Here is a 26,054-nt window from a genome sequence, read left to right on the forward strand (position 1 = left end):
ATTGCTACATGTTACCGGTATAATCACGGCCCTCAGGCTATCCTGGTGAACTATGATCAAAATGTTCCCACCCATGCTGATTTGTTTTCCTGACGAATTCCGTTTGAGTTTGAGCATGCCCTGAACACTAGAACCTTGCTTCGCTGCAATAATTGCTGATTAGTTTTGTTCTAAGAACAAACAGGTCCTTTTACTGTACTAAACTTATCAAATCATAATTATTTTTAGCAACAAGCTGACAAGTAGCTACCGTAAAAAAAAAAAATCAACTTCGAATTTCGCGACTAGAATGACTTTCATTATGTGGACGGATCCATTAATTTTGTAAAGGGGTAATCCACCCTCTTTTGGGAGATTACATCGTTTTTCGTATAAATTCTTTACGAAAAAATATATTGCGATGAGTAAGAACGTATTTTGAACGAGGGAAACGTTTCTGACTCCATAAAAAGTAGTATTTGTAATTTTTACACAGTGAAACAAATGAAATGCTGGTAAATTGTGCCGAGGAAAGCGCACCCTTCACCACATGTGGTTTGGTCCAAACGAACTACGTCACTGAACGCGGCAAAGCTGGGATATCCCGGCGCTGCCGCGCTGCGTGGCCAAAGCAAGAGCACGCTTTTCATTGAGAGAATTGTAGGTGCGTACGATTTTTTTCAAAGCGTATCGGCCCCGATACCCTATTGTATGCCTGTCTAGAACATCGTAAATAATGAAGATGGACGCGGAGACTTTTCAAAACGGTAAATTCAATCATCCGTGCGCACTAATTTTGCCTTTTCATTGCAAGCTTTAGCATTCCTAGCGCTATCAACAAATATTTGTCAAACTTTTCTGAACCGACTTTTGGGTTCGGTTCGGAAGGCCAAGTTCGGCTGTTTTTATTTCGGTGTGGCGGTTTGGCTGCAGCACTAGGCTTGAACCCACTACTTTGCCGATATCATTCGATCAGCATTCCTGCAGGGTGTACATGTACATGTAACAGCACTCACTGCAGTCAAGTAGTGTTGATTATTATTCAGGTTGATGCAGTTTTTGATGTTGGTTTGTGCCTTTCAGTGACATTACAGTGTATGTTACAGGCACTGTTTGAGCCATACTTTTTGTGAGCATGTGGGAAAATAATTTTTTTGTTCTCAGACCTATTTGTTCTCGGAGGCATCGTCAACATAAATGGTGAACTTATTTCTGACTTTATAATGCGCTGCATAATCGCTGGTCAGGGTTGGACATTTTATGGCAAGCGCCCATCTGTGGCAAATACCAACGCTTTACAAGCCTTCTTCATTCATTCACTATACAATCTTTCTTGCTGGGATTCAAACCTTCAACCGTCTGCTTACTAGTAGAGATGTCTTACCACTTGGACACTGAGCTTGCCAAGATCTACACGCCATACTTGTCAGTTGACAGCCTGTCAGGTTGAACAGGTCTTTTAGACTTGTGCTCTTAATAGGAAGTTTACTTAGAGATTCAAGAACATGAGCCAGATTTAGCTGAGGAATATTCTCAAAGAATATGCTTACTCACATACACTTTGTATGTTACTCTATACTGGGAGAAGCTCCAGTGAACCCTCCTATTTGTTTTTCTCATCTTTAAGCAAATGCTTACAAGCAGAAAACAGTAAAGGAGGTCAAGACATTGATCAGGGATTCTGACGGACCGTGCAGCACAGTGCATTGACTTCTAGAGTGGGAAGACAGTGTTTAGCCAACAGCAGAGTGCTCTGTTAGAAAGCTAGCAGCTGTGCTAATGACATGTCCCTACTCTCTGCTTCCCTGTGCAGGTTGAAGGGCAGGAAGCGCAAGAAGACCCCTAAACGTTTACAGAGATTCCAGAGTGGCAAAATCTACATATGTCCACAATGTTTGAAAGAGTATATCGCCAAGGGGAGCCTCAGACGTCACTTAAAGATTGAACATGGCCCTAAAGTGTTTAGCTGGTGTCGACGGTGTGAGTATCAGTGCAACAGACGAGACAATTTAAGACGACACTACATACAATATCACACCGAATATGTCAGAGACCTTGAAACTATTGCCTTTGAAACACTCGAACAGAGGAATCACAGAGTCCGGCTTGAAATTGCAGAGAAGCGGTTGGCAACCTCAAAAGCCAAGGGGAGCCAGAAGAGGAAGACTGGGACGAAGACATGGAATGTCAGAAAAAGTTTCAGAAGAGATTCTAGTGCAGCAACATCTTGTGTGAATTTGATTGGAAATGAACGTACACCATCAGGAAGTATGACCCAACAGTCGCTGCATGAAGACAGCCAAGAAAATTTAGGTGGAACATACAAACAAGTCAAATGGGCTCCTGTCAAAATGGAACCAGAAGAGATGCTGCTGTTGCCGTCATCACTGATACCGTCATCATCATCCTTGGGTCCAGCATCCAAGAATCCAGTCAGTAGCCCTCTATGGGCTGACATGACTCGACAGCAACATAAGTATTGGACAGGCTGTGCTTATCAGTGCCCTGAATGTATTATGACCTTCCAGCATTCCAGCAGCCTCTTTCAACATTTACAAAAGGAGCATGGAGGAATGCCACTCTTCTTTTGTCAACATTGCAGTTTTAGGAGCAAGGGAATGGACAACATGAGGAAGCACTATTACAAAATTCACCCACTTCACCAGGAAGATGTGGATGTGATAACATCTGAGTCCATACTACAAACAGAGATTAGAGAACAGCAGGAAACACTAGGGGGAATTGAACGTGTTGCAGATCATGGTCAAGGCTCCAGTCAGTCTCTTCTGTGTGGACACAATAACAGTTCCTTTTATTTCAAAATGCCAGAAACAGTTAATCAGCTGACAGGGCCTGGCAGTGGCTTATGCCCTGATGCATCAAATATACATGTACATACTGAGCAACTTGCAGATGCAATTATGGCATCTTCTACAGATGGCCTTCCTGTACCAGGCATACCTTTCCTGCAACAGGATTCCTCATTGCCAACAGAGCAGACAACCAAAGACTCATGTCTTACTATCTCACAAGAAGCTATATCAGATGTGGGTCATGTGTTTCCTGTAGGAGAGGAGGAATCATCCTATTGTGCCATCAGCCAGCCAATCTATGATTCTGACAACTCTGCCTCAGATATCAACATGACTTGTTCCTCTGAACCTGTGCATACTCTGGGTGATATACAACACGCAATTGAATGGTCACCACCCAAAGGTAAAGAGGCAGGGGGCTGCTTCAAATGCCCAAAATGCAGTCGTGAATACCTGCAACTAGGAAGTCTGAATCGTCACCTCAGACTCGATCATGGACCTCCTACCTGTTTTTGGTGCAGACACTGTGAGTTTCGAACCAACCGAAAAGACAACTTCAAGAGACACTACAAACAGTCGCACCCACAAAATATTGAGGAAGTGAAGGCAATCAATGTAGAGACCAGCGAGGAGAAAGAGAATCGTGAACGTCAGGAAGAAATGAAGAACAGGCAATCACCAAGATCAAGGGGGTCCATAAGAGGATCAGGCCAAGGAATGCGAGATGTTGGGAAAGATGAGACACATCTACAAAGAATAGAGTCAGTCAGCACTTCAAGTGTGGCTAAGAACATGGAAGAGCATCTATCAACACAGACAAACGAATTGTGTCAAGAGAGAGCCACCTCGCAATCCATATCTTCCAAAAGCAGTGTTCTGTCACCAAGAGTGCAGTTAGTCAAGATGTTTTACCCTGAACATATTAAGTCATCAAACGTTGCAGCACCTACCTGTTGTGAACATGCAGGAACTGACAGTGCCAGTGAATCTTGTAATAACTCTCCACAAAGTAAAACATCTGACACAATCATGCAAGAGTCACAGAACCCCTTGCAAGGAATGACGACAAGTAATGCAACTAAAACTTCCCACTCAATAAGACATAGCAAGAGGAAGTCACAACATATTACACGTAGTCTGGCCGAGTCTATTTTGCCCCTGTCACATGAAAAAAAATCATATAACAAAGTCAAAGATTTACCAGTATATACACCAGAAGAAGAAACAAGTAACAAAAGATTTGGTTTCATTAACTCACTTCAACACAAAGTGATGGATGGCAGTGTTAATAATCTACCTACATGTACGCCACAAAGAAATGTGACTTGTAACACAAGTCATACTGTGGTGAAATCACCACATACAAGTACATACATTAATTCAGATGAAAGACTTGAAGCATTAAGCCCGCCAACAATTAATATGACTAAAAACGTAGCCCAAGATTGTTCCAATGCACAACAAAGTATATCAAATTTACCACAAATCAATACACATAACACAGGATATGAGTTACCAACAATTAATGTGACAAATAATGCAGCACGAGACTTGCATAACTCTCATCAAAGTGAAACTGTGGATAACACACGCCATAATTCCCAAACCTTGCAACAGCAAAATGCTGCGTGTATTGATTTACCAGGTTTAGTGGGCTCGGCACGAGGCAGTTCAGCAAACAATGTGGTCCAGGAAGAGAGCCCAGTGACATCCACATCAGAGGGACCATGTATTCCCCTGACACGGTTGGAAGAGGTACTACGTGGAAATGTCACCAAAGTCATTGAGGAGAGTCACACTGTCATATACAAAGATGGCACAAGGATCAGAGAGGAAACTGTCAAGAGGACCTATGAAGTCATTTTTCAGGCAGACTTTGGAAATGGGACTGTAAAACCTTGTTAATAAACCCCAATTATTAAAGAAATGAGGCCAAGGCATAACAGAAATGGACTCAAAATGACTGTGGGCTAAACCACATTTATAACCCTCATTTTAAACAATATCTCTCGACTGCCTACAACAGATCTATGCACTGGTCTTTGGATTGTCTGTGTTTTTCAATTTTACAGCTAATGTGTAAATGTCCAAGAGAGTTATGGCAATACATACATGTACATAGTATTCTTTGTAGGAAAAAAACTTGTGAATGCATAGCTTTGTACTGATAATCTCTGGCATTGTTATCTCAGATGATGACAGACCCACTCACATTTACATGAAGATGGCAATTGCTAGAATTCATATCAACTGCAGTGGGTACATGTACAAAAATGTGGTTTGAAGAACATCAACATTGCTGTCATTTTTCATTTTAATAAATGCACAAGAATCCAAGCTTTAATGATCTCTGTACAAAATGTACCGACCGGTACAATGTTCTGCAACTTCTTGCCAACTGTGTGTATGGTTTTAGATGATGTAATAACCTCATTTGCAGTATCAAAACTTACGTTCCAACATGTGCTTGCATTCCTAATCAGCCTAAATCAGGGTTTATAAAAATGACATTAAAATAGTAGGCAAGTACATGTACATTGTACATTAATCAATTGCACAATGTTGTTCATGACTACAGGGATTAAAATAAGTTAACAATGTACATAAATACCCTTTAAGACAGTCTGCCATTAAAGTATGGAATTTGTTTTAACATTTAAAATTAAAAAAAAGATGGTTAGGCAAACTACATGTACATGTACATGTACTGTCATGACAGTTGTGACATGCCTAGAGAGGGTTTCATGATAAAACACTGCCTGCTGAATATGCAAAAAAAAACGAATCCAAAGTGGTAAACTGAGATGCTCATAGTTTGTTTGGAAGATTGACTGCAGGAACGTACGTCTGTCTAGTATATATATGTATACATGTTCTGCCAAGTTTTCACTCTTTCAACTGTAATCTTTGCCTTACATTTCTCTAACAGTTGTGATCAAATATTTACTGTTGGTTGGTTTTGGGGGTTTTCTCTCAGGAAACAAAGAACCAAAGCTCATACGAAAGTAAGATGCCACTAACAAATTGTGCTACTTTCAAGGTGTCAGCAAGGATAACTGCGGTCATATAATTAATGTACTCATGATGAACTCATCAGTTTCATGTGGGAATGTCAGTGCGGTTGAAGCATTAGACCTACTACATGTGCATGTAATGATCCTGTCAATCAGTTGGTGATGCATCTGCTTGTCAGATGACTGATGACTGTCCCACGTGTTAGTCCTGAAACCTTGAGTCATTATTAGGGTTGTCCCGAATATTCGATCACCAACCGAATATTCAAATAACTTTTTTGCTGGTTGGAATATTCGAGAACAAAACAACTACGCGCCTACACACGACAGTGATGTTATTTTACATGTATCATAAACTTTGGGGCTTTATTGTCAGGTGCCACTTTTTTGTCGACAGTAACTTTTTTGTCGATGGCGGTTCATTTATCCCATCCTTTTGGCCGGTTAATCCTGAATACTTACCGGTACTGCAAAACACTCCAGCAGCCCACCCATTGACGCTTGCAAATGTTATCTGGCATGCTCTGCATGCACCTTTTGATCAGCACGACATGCAGTTGCAGGTGGCAGTTTCCAATATCCAAATTTTGGTCAAACACTGTTTCAAGTAATCAAATACTAAATTATTCTAAAAATATACAGCCCTAGTCATCATCATGGGAAATCCCTTTTATGTAGATGCTCAGATGTACATCTACATGGAGTGCTTCCACTACATCGTATACGGGTCCTAAAATTTTGAAGAATTCAATAAGTCCCAAGGATCATGGCTTGCGATATTTGTTTTAAATGTTGATATGAATAGATTTTTACATACGTCAATATTAAAGTAACTCTGTATTACAGCTCTGCATTATTTTGTGTTGCTTAAAAAGGTTCGCTAATAAATTATGTGGACAATTTGTATACATGAAAATAATGTCTGAATTCACTGGTGTGAGGCCTTTGTTATTACATGTACATTGTACAAGCGCTACATTGATGATATCATGGGCACTACCTCTGATGCTGACGGCTTCCACTCTGCCCTACGTTTCACCTCGGACATCTCTCAGCTTTCTATGACATTCCTTGACATCAATTTGAGATTTAATGACAAGCGGCTCAGTACCACTGCCCATTACAAACCTAAGGACTCCCACAGTTACGGTACCTCCACTACAAGTCTTCCCACCCAAGGAGATGCAAGAACTCAATACTGTACAGCCAGTTCCTCCGTCTTCGACACCTCTGCAGTGATGATGAAGAGTTTCAACAGTTGTTTACGAGCTGGACACTCCATTATTTAGCTAGAGGGGTGTTTCAATAAACATGAAGTGAATTTGTTGAACAAAATCGAGGTTTTTGACCAAAAAGTTTTGATTTTTTGGACAGAAAAGGTATTTATGAATGGGAATAAATGTTTGTTTGGTCGGTATTAATAACTGTGTTTAAGACCGCTTGGAGTCGTCAAGAGGTCTTAAACAGAGTGATTAAAATCTCCAAAGCTCACATTTATTCCCTTAATATGAGGATTACTTATAATGTTAAATGGAACACAAAGGTACTTTGGCAGAAATTGTAATGACTCGTTCTTAATGTATTTCCATTTCAATTGTGAGTGTGCGAGTAAGGTTGTGTGTGACTGGGCAGAGCTTAGAATCCAGTGGAGCGGCTGCGTGCACAGCAGTGGTTGGCCGAGGTGTGTGACCAAGCACTGTATGCAGACACGTAAAGCAATGCATGTCTCTGGGACAACGGGGAGAATGTCAGGCACAGGTGTGGTACCTGAGTTGGCCCCCACAATGGGGAAGGAGGTGAGTTATTTTGGAAAGCACACCTCAAAGAGGACAGAGCTCAGGAATTTTCCCCGGAGTTAATGTTAAAAGTGGAGTTAATGCCTATTTCCAGGGAGGCAGATGGTCCAGTGGATCTAATGATGTTTATCCCTGAGGAAAGTGGCGTGGAACAGGGTAAGGTGAGGGCCAGCCTGTTTGTTGATGATGTGGGGATGCTAACCCCTGTATCGGTTGCAAATTGACCTGCAGTCAAGGCAAAGAGCAACAGTTCAACAGAAAAAATGAATAGTGCATCAGTGGGCCCATGGCCACTGAAACAAGAATCACATGCCCATGGTGATGTGGGTCAAGAGGCAACTTTAGGACGACCACAAGGCCAAACAAAACTCCTTACCAGTATAGTGAGAAAGTACTCTGGAAGGAGTACTTAAACCATTTGGAGTTTTGTTGTGAGGTAAACCAGTGGTGTTAGGAGCAGGTTTCGAGGTGGCTAGCCGCAAGTTTGCAGGGAAATGCTCTATGGTAGTAATGGGCGGTTCCGGCAGTTCCCCGGTTCTACCCAGTCCCAATATGAGAAGCGGAACTGTGAGTCCAATCTTCTCAAGAACAGGGTAACCGCTATGCTCAGTTCCAGCTCCAAAGAATTACCCATTCTCTGTGCAAAAAGTCCAGAGCCTAAAATCAGCTTAGTAACTTGGAATTCAATCTTATGAAGGCCTGGGACAATCACTCTGGCTAGTCAAATCAATGGCGGGGAAAACCACACAGACCTTAAGCCCAGTAGATCCATGACTTGTTTGGAGCCAGGTAATTTGTACCTGTACCCAGCTCCATCAGAGCTGATTCCAGGACTCGGAGCCAGTTCCAAGTGTGCCAACAGCACAACAGAGATTTAGTGCCACGTGGGTGGTAGTGCACTTGTGCAGTAAATCATTCTATTCTACACGTTGGCAGTCGTTGCGGTAATTAAAATCATAGGCAAGGAACAGAAAATAAAGTAATAAATGCTAAATTTGCTTTTAATAACACAATTTCCATAGTTTCACAGGAAAAAGACACATACATGTACATACATGGGTCTCCATCAGCCACAAAAATTAAATACGTAGTTGGATAAACATGTATTGCACATCGAAATCCACAGAGCACGGACCTCTACAAGGTGACACCATTTATCTTACATGTAATTTCAAGGGATTATGTTTTTCAATGAATTTTCTGGGAGCCAGTCCGGCCTCAGAACCGGTTCTTTTTAGAGATCGAAACCATCTACATTGTACAGAAATTCTGGAACTGCACAATTAACGCTACAGTTGTTGAGGGACTCCATCAGCCACAAGTAAGTACACATACAATGCACTTGTCAAGTCGCTGGAGTGGAGGTTTTGGTCAGGTCGACAGTGAAATTTATCTCGTCAAACTGAGACATCGGTTTTAAAAGCTGAAAAGGGCTTGCAGGAATTAGGGCAAGCAATCCATGAGTTGACGGTGAGAGCATCGATGCAGGAGAATGATGCTCAGGAGAGCTTGGCTAAGAACCACTTCGTAGATGCAATTGACACACTAATTCAGTTACAAAGGGCATCAGTGGATGCCCAAAACCTTTTGACTAAGCAGTCTAGACTGCCCTCAAAATTTTGAGGGCGGTCTTGCTGGCATGAAGTACAGTGGTATCCTGGGCAAGGATTTTCAGGTGCCCACAGGTGGAAATTTGGGTTTCCAGTTGAGAGAGTGGAAGCTTAATTTTGAGCCATTCAAGTGCACAAATGGTGCAGGTGAGCCCTTTGTGGGACGCTTGTAGTTCTAAAACTACGGTTATTCCATCGATTCATGATGAGGCCATGGTCTTGGTCGGGTCAGCCTTGGTGCACCATGGTGGAACCAATGGCAGGTGGAGTTTACTTGTCCTAGAAAGATTTGGTTTTGGCCAGATCCCTGATGAGATGGAGACCAATGTCTGAGATGTGAGGCTGATGTTTTGCTGCGGGTCTTAACCACACAAAAGTTTTGCAAAATTCAGATCTAATTTCTAATAAACCCGCCATGCGCACAGCCCAAAATATGTGTACTTTGCACGCATGACGGGTTAACCAGTCAGGCACAGCGGTATAATTCAGCAGAGGACATGTATACATTGTACACGCTTTGAATGTGTCCTTGGTTGTTGCGGTTGATGTGTATACACGCCACGCCACGCCAAGGGTTACTGGCCGGCGCCACAGAGGACGGGTATACATGCCGACATTGCTGGTGTGCGCAGCGGTACGCCATGCCCCATCAATATCACACTTCAGTGATATTGCCCATACCGTGGGCATAAACACTGCGCAACCAGCCCTGATTTTCAAGATAGTTTAAGGGTGCATGGGCTGTTAAACAACATGGCTACAGTGCATGGCTATTGACAGTCAGCATGCATTCTATATCGCAGTCACATTACATCAAATATGGCGTACGTCCACACGGTCACAGATTTCCTGACTACAAAAATTGCTTAGTTTTAGTTTTATTTCATTGCAAAAGAGACTCAAATAATAAATGGAAAGTAACTGACCTCCAGTAACTGTTTCCATTGTCATCTATTTCGTCTGCGTATTTATTTACTATAAGGCAGAGTTAAAGGGGTCCCATAAATAATAATCAGCTAATTAAAAAAAGTAAAAATCCATTCCCAGGGAATCATCTTCATGTAGGTAATCTGTAAGCCATCACTCTGCCCGGCCCTCGCTTCCCCCCCCCCCCCCCCCAACTGTGCTCGGCCACTGTCATGAACCCAAATTCAACTCCCTTGTTTCTTTGTTTGCATTTATTCATAAACTGAGGGATTTATGTTCCTAAGTGTCCTTTGAAATTCCTTTCCAGCTGGACGTGCAAACAAATAAGGTTTGCCGCGCACTTTTGTGCCTGGCTTTGTGTAGTTTCACGGCTGACGTCTAAAGACCTGTCGATACATGTGACGGGCAGCGAATTTTCTTTTCCCAAACTACATCCACATACTTGGTTGGTTAGTGCCCTCTACGATACTTTAATGATACGTACTCAGGTATGTAATTTTTTCCCCACGTTTTTTTCACCGCGAGGTTGCAGGTTGGAATGACCGTTTTGTACCCGAATTTTTTTTTTTCTAACCTGTGGCGTCAGAGGATTTTCTATTAGAGGGAAATAAAGTCCAAATTTCATTACGTTCGAATTCATTTCTTTTTTTTCTAGTTGGCTTTTTCGCAAATTTGTGATTTTTTATGATTTTTTTAATATTTATAATTTTATTCTGCTTCCAAAATTGCACACTTCCTTTCATCGGATTGACTGTAAAAACCAAGACTACAATGACAAATGTGCATTGAGAAGGGTTTTCAAGATGACGTCATTGCAGAGCATGTGACGTCATGTGATAAAGCTTTATTTTTGGAATTATTCTAAGCATTGTGAAGAACCTTTAACTGTATTAAACACTCTAAAAAGTGACTGCAAAGGTCAAACATAGCATAAACATTTATAAAACGCGAAAAAGCCCTGTGTTCTGTTTTCAAACAGACATACAATTCTAGTTTTATATTTTCTTCTCATGTTTTTAGAAAAGTTAAGTCCAAAACGCCATAGCGTACACTACACCCCTATGCGGATGTCGTTTGCAGGCATGCAACTTTTCCTCGGATCAGCTGATTTCCTCTTTTTTTACTTCCCATGTGTGCCATTGAAAAACACTGTACAAAGTCTGGGAAAAATGTGAATTTCTTCTTTTTTTGTGATTTCCCAGTTGCATGCCTGCGTTTGGGAGAAAAAAAAATCGCTGTCGGGCACTGGTCGATGTGACATCACGCCCGAACAAGTAGAGAGAAAAAGATGCCCCTCAGCGTCTCAATGTCGCAAAATCTGGTTAACCCTGGGAGGGAGAAATGAGTTGCTCGTGATCTCCCAGGTAAGGGTCAGTTCAATTCATGATGAGTTGGACATGATGGCAAATGCAAGACATGAATTGCCCCAGCGCTTGCAAGATTTGTTGGCAAGCAGTACAGCCTGTAGAGGCTAGGTACCATGATGTCTGGTAGTGTTTGTTAGACTTCCATTATGCGTTGTCCATGGTTGACCATGACATTGGTCACACATATGTGGTCAAGCATCACATAACTACTGCTGTTGAAAGAACAGATGAGGCATCATCTGTGTTGCCGTCAGGAGGAAATCCAGAGGCAAGTCAGTAATCAAGAGAGAAGGGGGTGGGGGGGGGGCGATTGAACCTTCCAACAGTCTATGTGTAGCAAATGTTTCAGTTGACAAGGATGGTACAAAGCACTTCTGTCGACTACAGGAAGCTGAATTCTGTTACCATCAATGATGGTTATCCTGTGCCACGCATTGATGAAATGTTCGATACTTTGAGTGGGAGAAGCTGTTTTGTACACTTGACTTGGTGTCAGGGTACTGGCAAGTCACTGTGGATGAGGACACCAGCCTAAGGCAGCCTTTGTTGTGAGAAACAAGTTGTACCGGTGGAAATGCATGCCTTTCGAGCTGTGCAACACCCCAACGATGTTTGAGCGGTTCAAGGAAAAGATGATGGCCGGCTTGCAGTGGAAAATATTACTGATTTATTTGGATGACATCATCGTGTTTGGTCAAACAGTGACGGAGACGTCCCCTGGTACATCTCCAAGTTGTATTGGGCAGGCTGAGAAAAGTTGGGCTGAAGTTAAGCCCAGCAAATGCCATTTGTTTCAAACGTCAGTGGCTTATCTAGCCACCAATCCTCGGAAGGTTGAAGCAGTGGTAAATTGGCCGTTTCCAAGGTGTGTACTAGATCTGAGTTATCAGATGCATTATACTACTAGGGGTTTGCAGAGATTGTGAGCCCACTCCATGCCTCGACAGAGAAATCAAGGAAGTTTGTGTGAACAGAGTCGTGTCAAGTGGCATCTGGTGAGTTGAAGAGCAGGCTTCAGGCCACTCCAGTTCTGTCATATCCAATGCCCAGGGGGCAGTGCCAGCAGTGATGATATCGTGGCGGGACAGTCGCCGGTCCAAGATGGCAACAAAAGGGTACTTGTTTGACATACTGGTCACAGTGGGACTAGTTGGAGGTCCATGAAGGAGTTTTAAAGAGATGATAGGAATCGGCTGATGAGAAGTGTGTTCAGCTGTTGTTGGTGTTGCCACTGAAGTTCATAAAGGAAATTGTAGCCAAGTTGCACGGTGGGCAACTTAGTGGTCACTTGGGGTCAGTAAAACTCTGGCCAAAGTGGAAGCCAGGTACTTCAGACATATGGTCAATCCTGAGGGGATATGATGTCTGCGCCAGAAGGAAGTCAGCTGCCATGTCCCCATTACAACTGAGGTGGGAAGGGCCATGGCTAATTCTCAAAAAGTTGTCGGATGTGACGGTTCACATCCAGATGTCAATCCAGGGGTGAGGCGACAGAAAACTTCCCATTGGATGAAGTGACTGAGGTACAAGAATAACAAAGGTTCATCTAAGGAGTTGGCCGGTGAGGCTGAAAATGATGTTCCTTTGATGGAGTATGCCATTACAGTAGAGCTGCATTCAGGGAGTCAAGCTAGTCGGTCAGAATGGTATGACTTGTTGGCGCTCAGGCAGTACCCAAAATGAGTTACCCCTGCAATATCGATAAAAGGTGTCGTTCTGAGTGAGAACGACAAGGTGTATTTTGAGTGAAGCATGAATTGACTGAACTTTCTTTTTGTTTTTCATGTGTTTGGCTGCAGGATGTCAGTGGACACAAGAGCAAAAAGCAAAAGCAGGAGGAGTAGGAATGTACCTCATAACGTGAAGATGAGAAAGTTCCAGTGTAAACAGTGCCCAACATGGTATCTGCACAGGACAAGCCTGTGGCGGCATTGTAAAGATGTCCATCAGGAAAAGAAAGTTCTGCATTGTGCCCAATGTAGTTATGTTACTGGGCAAGCAGCAACTCTGCTGTGTCATGTGGAGAAAGAACATCCATCAGCAAAGGCAAGGGGTGATGTTGAAGTGGCGAATACTACCATGACAATAGAAGGGCCGACAGTGCTCACTGAGGGAACAGACCCTGGTCCACAGAGAGGGGATGACGAGATGTCACTGGCACCATCCCCTATGTCACAGCTACCCACATCCCCGACAGCTACAGGACCATGCATCTGTCCATCTGGGGTAAACTGTAGTGAGATGTCACCATTGATAAAGTTTGAGGCTGAAGCTCCAGAAGGGCCAACAGTGCTCACCGAGGGAACAGATCTTGGTCCACCGAGAGGGGATGACCAGTTGTCACTGGACCCATCCCCCATGTCCCTGCTATCCACATCCCCGACAGCTACAGGGTCATACATCCGTCCATCTAGGGGAAACTCAAGTGGGATGTTACCATTGATAAAGGTTGAGGCGCAAGCATCCCCTGGTCCATCTACCACATCCTCAATGCCCCCACCAGAAGAGGAGGGGGGCACACCCCATCCACAGCCACAAGTGTCCCAACCCAAAGCAACATCCCCATCCAGGAAAAGGATGAGGACAGCGACTGTTCGCGAGTACACATCGACTCAAACGTGGCTGGACGGCAACATCATTGCCACTGAAGAGCACAACAGGGTGTACTTCAAACAAGTTTGTGTGGATGAAAATGGGCATCCCATGGGAACCCAGTGAGCGATGAGTTAAGAAGTTTTAAAAGTTTTATAAACAGTTTTGTAAACAGTTCTTAATTTATATAAAAGTTTTCAAAAGGGTTATTAAGTGGTTATTGTCGGTAAAGAAAAAATACAATTAGTCTCATAATTGTATAGAAAATCTCTTAAATCCTGTTTTGATGTAATAAAATGGATATCTTTAATCTGTCTAAAGCAGAAATCTTAAGAATTTCTGAGATCTTCTAAAGCACTTTATGTCGTACAAAGTGATTTTTCTTGAAGACATTTTGTTTTCATATTTAATAAGCTAAAATTCAGACATTTGTGCATTTGAAGGAGCTAAAAGTGCGTTCAGAAAAGTTCCTCTACAGAAATACATTTTATTTCTTTTGAGGAACTTGGTGAATATTTCGAAGGTAATATATCTCAGTCTTTAATTTATGAAATTTCAAGTCAAGTCAAGTAATCTATATTTTATCCCACAAGGCTAATTTGGCCTGAAATGTCCTACTTAGACTCTGTATAAACTCATTTGAAAGTAATAAGCTAGATTGTGTACCGGTTCAAGTTTTTTTGAATATGTGACCGGCTCCACAAAAAAGGGTATTATGTCGCAAACAAGTGAAATTGAGTTCTATACATGGTTGGAAAGCCCGCAATGGAAGCTTTCATTTGGCATATAATAGAGCTCCATAGCCCCTCCCGTTCTGGAGATATGATGTATTTACATATTAATTACTTCCTTGGAGTTCAAATTTACACAGCTGAGAAAACAGGCTTTGAAATGGCTGGCTTTGTTGTAGAACAACAGAAAAATGCACACAAAATGGTTGGGTTTTTTCCATTTGTTCATCAAAATCAACATTTCTGTGAATGAAACCTGAAGCTGTAGGTATTAAAGATGTCATTCATGACAAAAAATGAAATTCACATTTCGACAAAATTTTCAGCCTCTCAATGTTGAGCAGGCCATTACACAATAATGCTCAGCGCGATTTAATACCCTTACGGGTGACCGTATGGAAATGGCACAATTCTGCTAGATGCACATTAAATCTTGCTAGTTTCTATTTTTGTTTTTCATATTGAAAGAGAGGAACTATGAGCAATCCTGTTCACATTTTAAATGTGAAATAACATATGGAAGTCCAGTGTATATGCCAGTGTTTTTTTTGTTTTTGTTTTTTGCATTGCCATCATCGTATTTCTCATAATTGATTCCGAACCCGAAATGATGTTTAAATGATAATCCCTAAAAAAATTGCTTAAAATGGGCAGAAATTGCCTCAGATCGCACCACAGAGCAGAGCATCTGGAATCCAAAACAAACAGTGGGCATTCATCACTTTGCCGAATACAGTGCACGCACACACAGATGACAGCATAATGCATGTGTTTTTATTTTACTAGTAGTACCCAATGGCAATTTCCACTCCTGCATATCAGGCAAGATTGAAAAATTCTGGCAGATTTAATTCATGAGATAATATGAAGTATCGTGGGCTTGCTGTGGGCATGCTGCCCCCATGAGTTTAGAATGAGTCATGGCCCAGACCAACCAACAGCCTGCAGATTTTCATAACATCAATAAACAGTCTGGACTCCTTGACTCCTTCCAGATTTTTATATAATGCCCTGTCCACACCTTGAGGAATAAATGTGACATTTCACAATTTGTGAAGTTGGAGTTGGATCTGTTCCAAGCACTCCCTGCGTATTTTCTGTCAGCAAGTTTTTAACCTTTAGCATAAAAAGCAAGGACTGTCATTCCTTTTACTATGGTATGGACTGTACAATGTACATGTACATCTTTACTGACTCTTATTAGATTAACTCTAATACACTGGCTTCATCCTGTGCCAGAGCATTGACACCTGCATGAACATGTACATGTATGTAGAGGAACATTTTGAACGAGCCCGAATTGTAACTTCATTTGGAAAGAGTAACCTCGTTAGGCTTTACGGTTAATGTATTTACATTTTTGAAAAGTGAGATATTTTCTGTCCATATGATCAACCTTCCAAGAGCAAGGCCTGCCTTAATATGTTTCTCAATACCAACCAGGCTTTCTTTATAATGCCAAACATTCTTGACTTCTTCGGTAGATGTGGAATTTGCAAAAGCAAACCAAATTCACGATGTCAACAATGGAAGTTTAACCGTAATGAATTTGCTTCACACTGACATGGCATGATGATGAAGTATGAACCGGCTTTAAATAAACTTGGACTACACTGTACCATTGTCACAAAATGTCACTTTTATCACAGGAACCGTTGTGGGAGAGGTGAAGCTCCCCTGGCCATGCACAGGGAAATGTCCATGTCATGTGCACATACATGGAATCCCTTTTGCGAGAAAGTAGGAAAAATAACCAGCTCTCGGTTCCACACTAGACATTTGATGATACATTTTCAATAGGGCACAGTGTCCCTACTGCAACACACTGAGACAGGGATTTCATTATTGTTTTGGGACACTGGCATTGTGCATAGTATGATTTGTACATAGATCATGAAACTTGATTCACGAGCCCAGCACACTCTCTTTTTTAGTGCCCCTCAAGGCTCCCGCCCACCACAAATGTTGATTCCTTGATACTGCAATGTAATTTGATTGGCCGCTTCCAATTTGCCAATGGTCCACTGAATGTGTACAAACCTCCTGCCTCATTGGACAAGTTGTTGGTGCTGCGCACTTAGTACTAATGTGGTGCTTACATTATATATAGCATTTTGTACCACAGGTCTCAAAGCACTTCAAAATTATTACCCCTGTTCATCAGGTCATTTTTCCTGCAGCAGCTCCAGATCAGTACCACCTGGTCTGTACCTTCACATGTACCCATTTTCACTCCCGGGTGAAGAGAGAGGCAATTGTAGTAAACTTGTCTTGCCCAAGAACACAAGCACCATGTTCCCCGCCAGGGATCGAACTCGCGTACCACAACGCAAGAGTCGAGCACTGTAACCGCTGGATCAAATGTGAAACATTATTCATTATGTTAGCCTGGAATTGATGCAATGCAATTTTGTTAAAGGTATGATGTACATGTACAAACCCCAAGCGCCACTCCTGGCTTGGGAAAGTTTTATGGATATAAGGAAGAATGGACTGACTGAGAAAACCACAATTTAATCTGTGTTTGGGAAGGTACACTGTAGTATCAAAAACGAAGACCCCTAAAGCAAAGACCGAAAACCCACTTGAAAACGTCTTCGTTTTCGAGTGGTTCTTCGTTTTGGAGTGGGTCTTCGTTTTCGATACTACCGTACCGTTTGGGGACCAGCTGTTGTGCCCCATGCAACACATTTTTATCTAAATATTCCATCATCACAATTGTATTTAAAAACTACCGTCACCACACACTATGACAGAAGATGGCACAGAACGTGGATGTGTGTGTATGCAAATGAATCAGATAGCCCAATGGAGTGTGGCTTGTTAGTCACCCAAGCATGGAGATAAAATGTGAGTTTTGCATCAAACTTGCATTGTAAGGGGATAGAAGCTCATTTTTTATCATTAACGTCATGTATGTACTAGAACAAATCCCATTTAAAAGTTGGACCCTGGAAAGTAGTGATGGATATGCTTTCACTTTTCAGAAGGAAATATGTTTTAAGGAGCGCACTTTTTGTCATAGTGTAAATTACTCTCCATGCCTACTTCCCAATAGAGATGTGTATTGTGCATTGTGCATTGGATAGATTAATAGCGAAGAACATGGAGCAGTGGTACAACGTTATTACTTGTAGGTGGGAGGTCCCTGTTACATTGTGGTTTTATCCATAGTAACTGTACGGAGTTGTGAATATGTCTGCTAAAAGGCATTCGGCCTTATAATACTAAATATCCTGTGACAAAAACTTTTTTTCAAAAAAATGTTTTGAAGGTACATAATGTCACACTTTAATGTCCCAACATACATGTCCCAACTTCATGGAATGACCCATGTAGGGAAGGAAAGTATTACTTGAGACATTTAAAAAAGGGATTTAGTGCGCAATGTACTTGCCATCCTATTCCTGCCTTTATAGACCAGGAGCTAGGTTGAGTTCAATTAACAATTTGAGCACAAAAGGTTTGATGGTTCCAATCGATTGCCCGTCGGCGGAAGTTCCGAAATGGCCATTCTTAAGTTGCCCTAGGTCGGATGGGGGTCAGGGGACAGTGGTCAAGTGTCCAAAATTTCGAGTTTAATTAACATGTCGCGCCGTTTTTAGACAAAAGTGTTGAGATTGACCTCCTGATACCAAAAATGCTACTTAAGAACGGAAAAAAAGTCGGATAAAGTTACTTAAGAATGAGTTAAAGATTGTATCTACATATGTTTCTATATATACTGTATACAAATGTACACGTATATCCTGGTCAATAGTGGAGCTCCTTAGGCCTATTATTTTTGCCCAAACCGTGCCAAAATTTGTGATAAGAGCATGAAAGACGGCGTGCAGATCCAAAACGGTCTGAGAATCATTTTTAAGAGGTAGACCCACCTTGAAACCTGCCGATTTTGGGGGCAGAGCTTGATTTTTTGTAAAAGGGGTGAAAAGAATAAAAACTCAGAAGAAGTGTATTTACATGTATTCATTTTCTTTCTTTTTTTCCATGCCTTGAAATAAATTTGGACATGACATAAAACATTCTAGCATTTTAAAAGTCATATTTTCCGCCCAATTTGTGGGCGTGGCCTAAATGTGTAAAGGGGTGGTGTATAAGAGTGGTTTAATCCAATTGTGACAAATATCGTGCATTTTCGTGGCAAAACCCTGAAAATTGGCAGGCCTGGTTGAACTTAAAATGGGCTGAACATATCTTTACGAGAGGGATCCTCTTTGGAATATGCCTACTGTGGGGGCAGAGCACAAAATCCAGAAAAAAAACTGTATCTGCAGTATTCAGGGTTCTTTATAAATTATGTATGCTTTCAGGCATAGCATATGAATTTAAAAAAAAAAACATTCTAACGTTAAACCACTGTCACCCATTTGGTGGGCATGGCTTAAATTCTAGGCGATTTATGGAAGCACCTTGATTCAAACGAGGCCCAACTCCTCATTTTGGTGGTAAAAACACAAATTCTGCATTCGTTAACTATATCTTTTACAATACAATGTAAAGACCATGTCAAAGGTATAGCATTTTGCCCCTTTTGTGGTGCTACATTTCAAAGTAGGCCTACATGGTAGGGGAAGAAAAGTATGCATACTGACTCAAAGTAATTTAATCTACTTCAATTAAATATTTCTTATTTAGGGCTTCTAGTATCCTGTAGCAGTAGATTTACATTATATCACCTGTCAAGAGTCTACATAAATGCAGTCAGTTTCCCGTTGTGGTTTATTTGATAATTTGTAACGACTTTGGGCGTGATCCCTGCTATATTGCATTGTCTATGGTTTCTAACAAGCGCCTTCTGATTGAAAAAGACATTGACAAATTGGGATACCGCCAACATTTGCTGGATAGCTCGGTAAGAACAGCACGTGGGAACATTTTCTAAAACCACCTTCAACGTTTTCTCACTTCTAAATTATACAAGTTCAGGCGAAACACTTTCATACAAGAGGTCCCAAACTTAATTTTGGCAAAGAATTTGTCGTTAATCGGTAGGTACTCTTTTTACTGAATGCAAATGTTCCTACATGCCTTTAAGGATGCTCTTTGACTCTTGACAGTTGATTAAGATGTACACATAGGTTATATTAGCTTGAAGCCTTGAATTTGAAATATTTGAATGACGGATCACTATTAAAGCACTTTGAGCCAGTACAAAAATGTATCGAATATTAATCCCCCTACTTTGACATGTTGCTTAAAAAGGGGGGGGGGGGGGTGGTCTGTTACCTTTAACATTGTCTTTACATTGTATTGTAAAACTATAGTTAACGAACACAGCATTTGTGATTTTACGACCAAAATGACGATTATCGTTTGAATTAAGGTGCTTCCATAAATCGCCTAGAATTTTAGCCACGCCCACCAAATGAGTGACAGTAACAAGTGGTTCAACGTTCAAATGTTTTATTTCATATGCTGCGCCTATTTGAAAGCATATATAGACCTAAAGAGCACTGATTGCAGCGCATAATACAGTTTTTTTTTATTTTGTGCACCCCTTTTCAAATAAAGTTCATCCCCACAGTGGGCAAATTTCAAATTGGATCCCTCTTGTAAACATATGTTAAGCCCATCTTAAGTTCAAACAGGCCTGCCAATTAATTGGTTTTTGCCACGAAAATGCACAATATTTGTCACAATCGGATCAAACCACTCGTATACACCACCCCTTTTCACATTTAGGCCACGCCCACAAATTGGGCGGAAAATATGACTTTTAATATGGTAGAATGTTTTATGTCATGTCCAAATTTATTTCAAGGCACGGAAAAAGAAAGAAAATGAATGTTTAATGCACTTCTTCTGAGTTTTTATTCCTTTCACCCCCTTTATAAAAATCAAGCTCCGCCCCCAAATCGGCAGGTTTCAAGGTGGGTCCACTTCTTAAAATGATTCTCAGACTGTTTTGGATCTGCACACTGTATTTCATGCTCTTATTACAATTTGGGCACAGTTTGGGCAAAAAAAATGGGCCTAGGGAGCTCCACTATTGACCAGGATATACGTGTACATTTGTATACAGTATATATAGAAACATATATAGATACAATCTTTAAATCATTTTTAAGTAACTTTATCTGACTTTGTTCCATTCTTAAGTAGCATTTTTGGTATCAGGGGTTCAATCTCAACACTTAAGTCCAAAAACGGCGCTTGTGCGTGACATGTTAATTAAACTCGAAATTTTTGACACTTGACCATGGTCCCCTGACCCCCATCCGACCTAGGGCAACTTAAAGGGAAAATACAACATTTGCAAACATCAAAAAATAAAACTACCAAATCATTTTGAAATACCTTGCTGGACTGGTAGTGAATGACAGTGTAAAGCATCCTGTAAAATCATGGCACCTGGTATACTGTCATTTTCAAGAAAAGTGGTATTTTTGTATCAATTTCCAACGCTGATCGGCCGATCAGCGTTGGAAAAAAAACTGGCTTTTTTTCAAACACTGGCCCCAATTGACCATCGCACTTGTTTGCAATCGATTACAAACCTATGAACGGGTACGAGTCAGCTAGACTGGTTCCCTGACCTTACAATTCCCCAATGTATGTAAACTGCTCTGTTTCTTCTTATATGGAGTCAGGGAACCAGACTGCAGGAAAATGATTGTTTTTCTTGGTTTTTATAGCATTTTCGAACCCAAAACCTCAAAAAAGTCAGTGTAACTATATTTGCTATATATTTCCAAACCCCCAATTCCATCCATTTCTGAAAATTACAGCAAAAGCAAATGATGTATATTCCCTTTAAGAATGGCCATTTCGGAACTACCCCCCGACGGGCAATCGAATGGTACCATCAAACCTTTTGTGCTCAAATTGTTAATTAAACTCAACCTAGCTCCCGGTCTAATAGTATTACCAGTCAGAATGAAAGAGAAATCCTACATCTCATCTTCAGTGAAGTCATATTTAATATTTTTTTACACCTTTATTAAAGGGATACTATGGCCTGGAATACGCCCAATTGGCTACAAAACGTGTTTTAAACATAATGATATTAAATAGAAAGAACAAAAGTAGAATATAGATGTCCACACTTGGGTCATTCCGTGTCAATTCAGCACGATTTTGGACCCAACCCTCACAGATTGAAACGATATTTGGTGTGATGATTGGCCTATATGAGAAACCCCCAAAACTGAAATTTTTTGTAAATTGGCTTGTTAGTTTTTGAGATACGGGTCAACGAACTTTTGACTAATTAGCATGACCTCCGAACTTTAAATACTTGTATCTCAAAATCTATAGTGCCTACAAAGCCAAGTTGTACATCATATTACAGCTCTTTGAATGGCCTCCATTTCATAAAATAAAACCAAAATCGTAGCATGAAAAGCAGAGAAAATGTGTTAAAAAAAATGGGATGGGCGCTCTTAAAGTTTTTAAGTAATGATAATTTTTTAAAGATAGCAAGTCCAGGAAAAAACTTAATTTGCATATATTTACATAAAAATGTACACACTGGTACTGCATGTGCACATTGACCATTACCCCCGGAGTTTAACCCTACTGTCTCTAGTATTGCACACTTTGCTTTCAAAGTAAGATGGGCAATCAAGTTCTAATCACATGATTCAGTGAACAACCAACATGGTGACACCCAGCTCAAACTGTTCACACTGATTGGGGGGTGGGGGTGGGGGACACTGGGGGATATGGACATCCACTGGGGGACACGTGCCCCCAACAATGACACCCCCCCCCCCTAGTTACACCACTATCTAGAGCTAGCAAGATGCTGTATATAAACATTTGAAACATAACATTAGGACCGTCAGGACAAGTATTTACAGGTCAACATGCACTTGCTGTATGTACAAGTAAATATATGCAAATAGGTTTTTTCCTAGACATGCTATCTTTAAAAAGTCATAACTTAAAAACTTTGAGTGCCCATCATAATTTTTTTTTAAGATTGTTGCTAACATCATAAACTAAACAAAAGTAGAAAGTTACTATTTTTGTCAAACCAAAAACACCTGTGGTTCTGTTTATGTGGTTAATACATATCATAAAACTAAAACATGTACACTAATTTTGCACACCATTTCAAGCTTTGATCAAATTTTCATGTTTTTCTGATACAACCTTTGTATCTTACACAGGGATGTAGCTAGGATTCAGTTTAGACTGCCAGATGGCTCCACACTCATGCAGGAGTTTGATGCCCAGGCCCCATTGCATGAAGCACAGCAGTTCCTCATGGAGGTGAGTCCACCCTAGCCGGGGTCATTGCAACACAGTTCATTTACCCTGTCCTCTAAGGGACTGTTATTAATTGCACCATCCAAGGGAATTGAAATTCATGATGTCTGCTGTAGATGTTTTGAGAATGGTTTGGATCCTTCGGGATATTCTTGTCACCTCTCTGGAATGGTTTACACGTCTGTAGATGTGTAATCATTTCTCCGGTAATATTAACATGCTTCATTATGTTGGGGATATTGGAATAACGGAGGCTGACATTTTTGACATAGGTATTCAAATATATTTACTTTAATGGACATCTTATGAATAAATGGAATTCTATCGTGTTAACTTTAAGAGATATTGTCTGTTTTTTTAATTATTGATTAATTGGTCATTGCAGATTAGTAAGCTCAGATTCTTCAGTTCATATGGAAGGAATTTGTCTTAGGTTTTACAGTTTAAAAATAGACAAAGCTCAGAGACCAAATAAGGCCAGAGTGTTCATCATCATCATCATTATGTGCTGGACACATACATGGCAATAATGATGACATATGATTCAGAGTATTCCGTCTTCACTGAAATAGAAGACAATTGTTCTTCATCCTCTCTCTTCCCCCAGAATGTAGGTGCCAGTCTGAAGGAGTTCAACATGTCTACCACCTTCCCCCGTCGCCGCTTTGCAGCCTCAGATCTGAACTCCACCTTTCTGGAACTTGAGCTGGTGCCGACAGCGGCCGTGATTGTGCTTCCGGTGAGTAGACAGGAAACCATCAGGATGATGCGGGTGTGAAGAAACATGTGGCTGATGCCCAGTTTGATGCTAGCCGTTGTTTCAGATAAGAGGTGGTTTTTGCAGCCTAGGGGCATATAGGCATATGGCAGTCATCCCTGGTTCATCTGCTTATTGGGAGTTACCTGGAATTGAAATAGTACTGCTAAGGCAAAAAAAAAAAGTCTCCGGTTTCTGGTATGGAGCTTGCCCCAAAAGTGGTGCGGCGATGCGGCTTTTTTTGTTTTTTTTTCTAACTGTTTTTTTCTTCAAATTTCGCCTGATGACTGCAAATGGTGCCCGACTAAATTTAGTGCAAAATGTATGGGAGCCCAGAGAGGCCACATAAAGCTTATACTCGATCGTAACCCCATCTAAAAAGACGTTAAAATTGTGCAGCAGCAGGATTCCAGTCAAACCAGTGAGTTTGGTGGATTTGAGACATCAACTTACATTGAAAAAAAAACTTTTCAATTTTGTCGACGCGCATGGCTATGGCAACGCGTGCGCAGACCAGAAACCGCAACCTTTTTTTTGGGCCTAAGTCAAGTGTCACCTGTTGTTGACTAACCTTGGATCGATGCTTTCAGGAACCTGCTGATATTGCATTTTCTAATTTGAAAATCATTAAAGGAAATCATGTTTGCACCAAACCTGCTAACACTGGCTTGGTGTTACCTAGGTTTGAAGCTTTATTAATATTGGTAGCTTCAGGACTTCTGGCATAATCACTGGCCACATGGCATGGTTATATTTTGGAATTACATGTGTATTCAGTCAGTTTTCTTATTCCCTATTATTGCTTCACACTATATGTTTCTTTTCTCACCAGGGTCGATACAAGGCTGTCTCACCGTCTGCCAAGCCAGCTAGTACAAATGGCATCATAGCATTCTTCTTGGCACCCTTCCTTTTCCTGTGGAATTTAATCGTCAATATTATTTTTGGCCAGCCAAGCCAGTCAGAGAATAGAGGGGGTAGTCAGGTACCTGTTCAACAGACAGCACCTCGGGCTAGTGAATATGCACAAAGCCCAATGGGAGCCAGACCAAAAAGGTAATTTTGTGATGTTTGTCTCTAAGATTGCAGCATTCCACGACCACAACCCTTTGATTCCACAGATAACCAGCATGCTTGTCCATGTCTCAAAGGAATTTATGCAAACAATTTGCTGTAAACCTGTCTGTTTTTTTCATTATAGCGATGGACCAACTAACTTCACGAAACGGTAGTTCTTGTACCCACTGCCCGAAACCTTTGGATAGAACACTGGGTACAAGTGAAACAAATTAGACAAATACTAGACCACAAATATGAAAGGAAAGTTACCATTTAGGAACCACATCTTGGAAACAAAATCTATGTAGTACCAATGGCTCTACAAGTCATTAGAATCAATTAAATGGGTCAATTTCCCATAGAATGAATCTACTTATTGCAGTTTGCACACACACAAGTTCACATGTAGATTGTAATTGTCTATTTGGGTAATTCACTCATTTGTCTTTTATTATCTTTCTTCAAGTTCCCAGTTAAGAAGACGAGTTCCTGGAGGGGAAGGTTCAACCTCCAGACAAGAGGGTAACGTCCATCGCTTGGCGACAGCGCAAGATGAAGATGACGATAATAATACATGGAATGGTAACTCCACTCAGCAGATGTAGAATGTATGAGGCCAAGCTAATGTTGTGATACATTGGGCTGTTTTCCCCATTTATTTGCTTTTGTCTTTTTTTCTTTTTTTTTACCCCTCAGCCGAGAGGCTCGAGGGGTATTGTCATCGCCTACGGCGACCGTCCGTATGTCCGGACGTTCTGACCATACCCCCCTTGTGGGGTGATGTTCCTTTCAGGACACATCACCCCACTATTTTCACAATAGAAAAACATCACCCCAGAAGAGAATCTTTAGAAAAAAGGATAATGGGAACACAATGCTATCACCCCACAATTCCGTCTGGCTGGAGTGGCCATCCGGGCAGCTTAGTTTCCGGATGATAACTTGAGTTAAAAAATTGTTAGGGATTGTAACTTCGGTAGGGGGTTGCCCTTGGAAGTAGGCAAGTTGGGATTGGTTTTGAGGTCAAAGGTCAAGGTCACCGTGGTGAGTTAAAGGTAAATGGTTTCCGGATGATAACTTGAGTTAGAAATGAGATTTTGGTGTCTAACTTTGGTAGGGGATTGCCCTTGGGAGTAGGCAAGTTGGGATTGGTTTTGGGGTCAAAAGGTCAAAAGGCAAGGTCACCGTGGTG

General features: G+C 41.2%; 1 protein-coding gene across 3 annotated transcripts in view; it reads left to right on the forward strand.

Moving 5' to 3' along the window:
* LOC119719922 (UBX domain-containing protein 4-like) overlaps positions 1–25,717 on the forward strand; it is a 44,802-nt gene extending 19,085 nt beyond the window's left edge. The window contains exons 7-10 of one of the 3 annotated variants that reach the window (XM_038189398.1): positions 22,947–23,049; positions 23,654–23,785; positions 24,636–24,859; positions 25,329–25,717. In XM_038189398.1, coding sequence (XP_038045326.1) covers positions 22,947–23,049; positions 23,654–23,785; positions 24,636–24,859; positions 25,329–25,467 — 598 coding nt within the window. In that variant the 3' untranslated portion in view covers positions 25,468–25,717. Of the gene's footprint in view, positions 1–1,792; positions 6,723–13,305; positions 14,843–22,946; positions 23,050–23,653; positions 23,786–24,635; positions 24,860–25,328 lie in introns of those variants that run through there. The other 2 variants (XM_038189396.1, XM_038189397.1) reach the window with 2 other exon arrangements.
* Positions 25,718–26,054: the final 337 nt, after the last annotated feature.

The sequence above is a fragment of the Patiria miniata genome, unplaced genomic scaffold (assembly GCF_015706575.1).
Source record: "Patiria miniata isolate m_02_andy unplaced genomic scaffold, ASM1570657v1 HiC_scaffold_9, whole genome shotgun sequence".
Classification (NCBI taxonomy): Eukaryota; Metazoa; Echinodermata; class Asteroidea; order Valvatida; family Asterinidae; genus Patiria; species Patiria miniata.